At 46.2% G+C, this 4,076-nt stretch overlaps 1 protein-coding gene across 1 annotated transcript; it reads left to right on the top strand.

Moving 5' to 3' along the window:
• Positions 1-903: 903 nt before the first annotated feature.
• LOC135649354 (gibberellin 2-beta-dioxygenase 3-like) lies at positions 904-2,761 on the top strand. Its single transcript, XM_065167623.1, has 3 exons — positions 904-1,531; positions 1,659-2,004; positions 2,275-2,761. The coding sequence occupies exons 1-3, from the start codon at positions 921-923 to the stop codon at positions 2,512-2,514; spliced, it is 1,197 nt and encodes a 398-aa protein (XP_065023695.1). The 5' UTR covers positions 904-920; the 3' UTR covers positions 2,515-2,761.
• Positions 2,762-4,076: the final 1,315 nt, after the last annotated feature.

Genomic DNA, 4,076 nt, shown 5'->3' with positions numbered 1-4,076 from the left:
CTAGCGGACGACTTCGCCCTGTGATGGAGTTATCACACGACAACACTTACGTACCTAATTGATGCGAGAGAAGGCAATGATTCTTGTTGCCTCCAATAATCTACGTAAAAGGAAAGACCGCTGCAGACTTCGTTGCGTGGAAGTCATTGCCATGCACGATGCGGGGTGGTCCCACTTTCTTCGAGACTCCCACTTGATAGCGATGCACGCTGTTGAGATCCTCACGTTGTGCTCTGCGCCGGACTCCATCACTAACTGGGGACACCCGTTCCATAAAAGAAGCTAGATTGACTTTGAATTCTATTAACGTTGTTGATCAATAGCTTTCCATGAGTATATGATGGAGTATATATATGTAAGAGAGAGAGAGAGAGAGAGAAGAATCTTTTATAGATAGGAATTCACTTCCCGTTCATACGCACCCTTGCTGATGTTTGGGAAGACGTACACTCATGTAGTTCTAGTTGTTTAATAGCTTTGACATGAACATTGGAACATTCCTTGCTCTATAGATCGACATCTCTCTCTCTCTCTCGGTGCCGGCCTTTACAGTGCCTTGGAAGAGGCACACGTGAACAGTTGGTAAGTTGACTGACACTCTAATTCCGTGTAATCCAATTCGCTAGCTTTTGACCACAAACACAGCGTTTTGTGGACATTAGATTCAACACCTAATCTTACCAACTGCATAAGCGTGTATTGAATTAGAACCCGGAGCTGGCGTGGCCATGGTTTTCAACAACGACAGGGTAAGAGAGTCGTGATTCCAAATCAAATGACAGTTGAGATGAATCCTTCAAACTACTATCAATTATATGATATTTATTTTTAATATGTAGACTTGGTATTTTTCATCTTTTCGTCAAATTGGTTTTGTGATATTTACTAAATAGTTAACATAAATGAAAAATAGGAATAGGATGGAAATGGCTTGCATGGAAATTGCACTCCAAACCCCCTGCTTGGATGTCACCTACCACACCATGCAGGTGTGCAAGCCTGGTCTCGACAGGTGGTATCTTTTGGGCTATATAAAGAAAGCCAAAGCGAACCCGCTCTCATGCAAACCTTTCCCCTGGTTTCAACTCGAACACCGTCCTCTGTTCTTCCTCTGTTCTCTCACCGCCATGGTGGTTTTAGCTAACCCGGCCCTCGATGAAATACCCCTCGTCAGGCCTCAGAAACACGGGGCTTTCTTCTCCGCCATCCCTGTCGTTGACCTGTCGAGGCCTTTCTCGGCAGAAGCTCTCGTCAAGGCCTGCGAAGACGTGGGTTTCGTCAAGGTCATCAACCACAACGTTCCCATGGACGTCGTGCAAAGGTTGGAGGCCGAGACTGTCAAGTTCTTCGAGATGCCCCAGGTGTTCAAGGAGACGTCCGGTCCTGCCGACCCTTTCGGCTATGGGAACAAGAGAATTGGTCCTAATGGTGATGTCGGCCTGGTGGAGTACCTGCTTTTTGGCATCACCTCCAAGCCCTTGTCTTACACGTCAATGTCCTTCCTCGAAGAACCCTCAGCGTGCTTGTTCGGGTAAGAACAGCAAGGGTAAACGATGTTCTGTTTTCAGAGTATCTCTTTTTGATCTTATACGAACAAGACGACTAGTTGCCGAGCACTGTTTCCTGCTCTGGTTGTTGATCCATGGACCATATCGCAGGCCTGCTTTGAGCGAATACTTGGTAGCTGTGAAGAAGTTGGCTTCTGACGTGCTTGAACTGATAGCCGAAGGGCTAAAGATCGAACCAAGAGATCTTCTTAACGGGCTGGTGACGGATGAACAAAGTGATGGACTCTTTCGGCTGAATCACTATCCCAGATGCCCTCTGCTAGAAAGACTCGATCGCAGTTGGACCGGCTTCGGAGAGCACACAGACCCACAGATCATATCGGTCTTAAGATCGAACAACACCACGGGCCTGCAGATATCACTGAAGAATGGGAGCTGGGTCTCGGTCCCACCCGACCAGGAATCCTTCTTCATCGTCGTCGGTGACTGCCTGCAGGTGAGAATCTATCATCCTGTCGCTTCAGTAAGGAAACAGCATTCACATCTATGTTGTGCAATCCAAGCCGGGTTTTGCTTCCTCCGGAGATCTTAGTTCCGTCTTCGCTTCGCTTCAGTAAGGAAACAGCATTCACATCTAGGTTGTGCAATCCAAGCGGGGTTTTGCTTTCTCCGGAGAGCTTAGTTCCATCTTTGCTTGCTGTAACTCTGTGGTATCAGCAATATGACTGTAATTCTTGATAGCATCTCAACATGGCTGGCAATACAGGTTCTGACGAACGGGAGGTTCAAGAGTGTGAGGCACAGGGTGTTGGCCAACGGTTCCAAGTCCAGGGTCTCGATGATCTACTTCTTTGGGCCACCTCCCGCAGGGAAGATTGCACCATTGTCACAGCTGATGGGAGAGGGGGAGCAGAGCAAGTACAAGGAGTTCACATGGGCGGAGTACAAGAAGGCTGCCTATAAATCAAGGCTGGGGGACAACAGGCTCGGGCAGTTCGAGAAGTAGGAGGAGGCTACTGATGGCTCGCCGACGCATGCGGACTGCTGGCTTTCCTGCTCACAGCTTTTTTAGTCGGTCAAAGGCGGACTGGCGTACATGACCTTCCTCTTCCCTCTTGCTTTTCTACCCAAATTTAGTAACAAAAATGTTCCCTTGTTTCTAAAGCCTTCTCATGTACAGAGAATCAACCTCCTCTCTCGCTATCTATCTAATATAGAAACAAAAATAAAGAAGAATTACTGTTCTCACCTAAGTATCGAGAGACTTGGAACACATTGTTTTATATGTTGTGAAGGGGAGATGAGTCGAATGAATCAATCAGATCTTGGAACAGCATGGTTAAGTCACCGATAAATGTGCCTATTTAAGGTACATATTGCCTTTACTCTCTCCATCTGTCTACATATCTGTCTCTATCTCTCCATCTCTGTCTGTCTATCTACCCATCCAGTCAAATTACTGACATAAAAGCTGGCTGTAGTGCCATGAAGCAGGCTATATATAAAAGAGGTGCAGTTGCCTCTCCACATGGCTCACGAGCGATGATCCTTGTGGGAGACAGGCGTCGTACAGGAACAAGGCATGGTTTCGCCTCCGGGGGATGCTGTGCAGCAGCAAGTCGGCCGGGGAGCCGCTGGGCCATGCTTAGACCAGACAGCTCAATAAATATGGTGGTGGTTAGGGTTCAAAGGTTGAGGGAGCCCCCCCAAACCATTTATGAGACCTTCATTAACGCTCGGATCATACTTAGCTCGAGGAGATGCAGATAAAACAGACCCTCACGACTTGTCGTCACCTCGAACAGCAATACAAATGCTGGTCTCTCCCATAAACACATTATAGGGCTTGTGCTAGAGGTGAAGTGATCTCACATGAGCTTTCTCCCACTCTACCTTCAATCTCCTAATTTCATGCAGCCAGTGGAAATGCATGAATAACGTATTTTGTTTCCATACGATCTTTGCGAGCGTTGGCCAATAATCAAAAGACTTCATGCAATGTCTTCTTAAATCTTAGTTAATGTTACGATCTGCTACGGTTTGCAGCTTCAAAACGCATCACAGAAGGTTTGACGAACGACATGAACAGTTGATCCACTTGCACCTCCAATTGCACCACAACATGTCAATAATTGTTTTTATTTTTTGATTGATTGCACTGGGTATAATAGTATTGAGCAGCAAGTTGCAATTCCAAACATTGATTGCGAGAGGAGATGCAGTATATAATCTGTAGCTTTCTTATCCATGAGACTAATGTGAAGCATGACCACCAATTACAATATCATATGACGAAATGTGAACTAATTCATTGCTCAGATCGAGCTACATTGCAATTTGATGTCTTTCCCTCGATTGCCCCAATCAATTTGCACACTGGTGGTCACATACACGTCTCCTATCCGCCTTTGTAAGCGCTTGACGTACCACAGTTTGCATGGATCGTAACATCCAGATCAATGTCGTCTGTAAATATTACTGTCTGCCACGAACCACAACTCATGCATGCAAGCTTCCAGTTGACCGCATAGATGCATGCCTGGTTAATATTTGTATTTGTATTTGTTT

Source organism: Musa acuminata, chromosome BXJ3-9 (genome assembly GCF_036884655.1).
Source record: "Musa acuminata AAA Group cultivar baxijiao chromosome BXJ3-9, Cavendish_Baxijiao_AAA, whole genome shotgun sequence".
In the NCBI taxonomy this organism is placed as follows: Eukaryota; Viridiplantae; Streptophyta; class Magnoliopsida; order Zingiberales; family Musaceae; genus Musa; species Musa acuminata.
Note: the sequence above shows the minus strand (reverse complement) of the source record. Positions and strands in the feature narration are given on the sequence as shown.

Bases quoted from the DNA above. Each gene is read 5' to 3' on its own strand.
- LOC135649354 (XM_065167623.1), top strand. From the start codon at position 921: ATGGAAATGGCTTGCATGGAAATTGCACTCCAAACCCCCTGCTTGGAT. The intron at 1,532-1,658 runs GTAAGAACAGCA...ACCATATCGCAG, and splicing joins CCCTCAGCGTGCTTGTTCGG to GCCTGCTTTGAGCGAATACT. The intron at 2,005-2,274 runs GTGAGAATCTAT...CTGGCAATACAG, and splicing joins TCGTCGGTGACTGCCTGCAG to GTTCTGACGAACGGGAGGTT.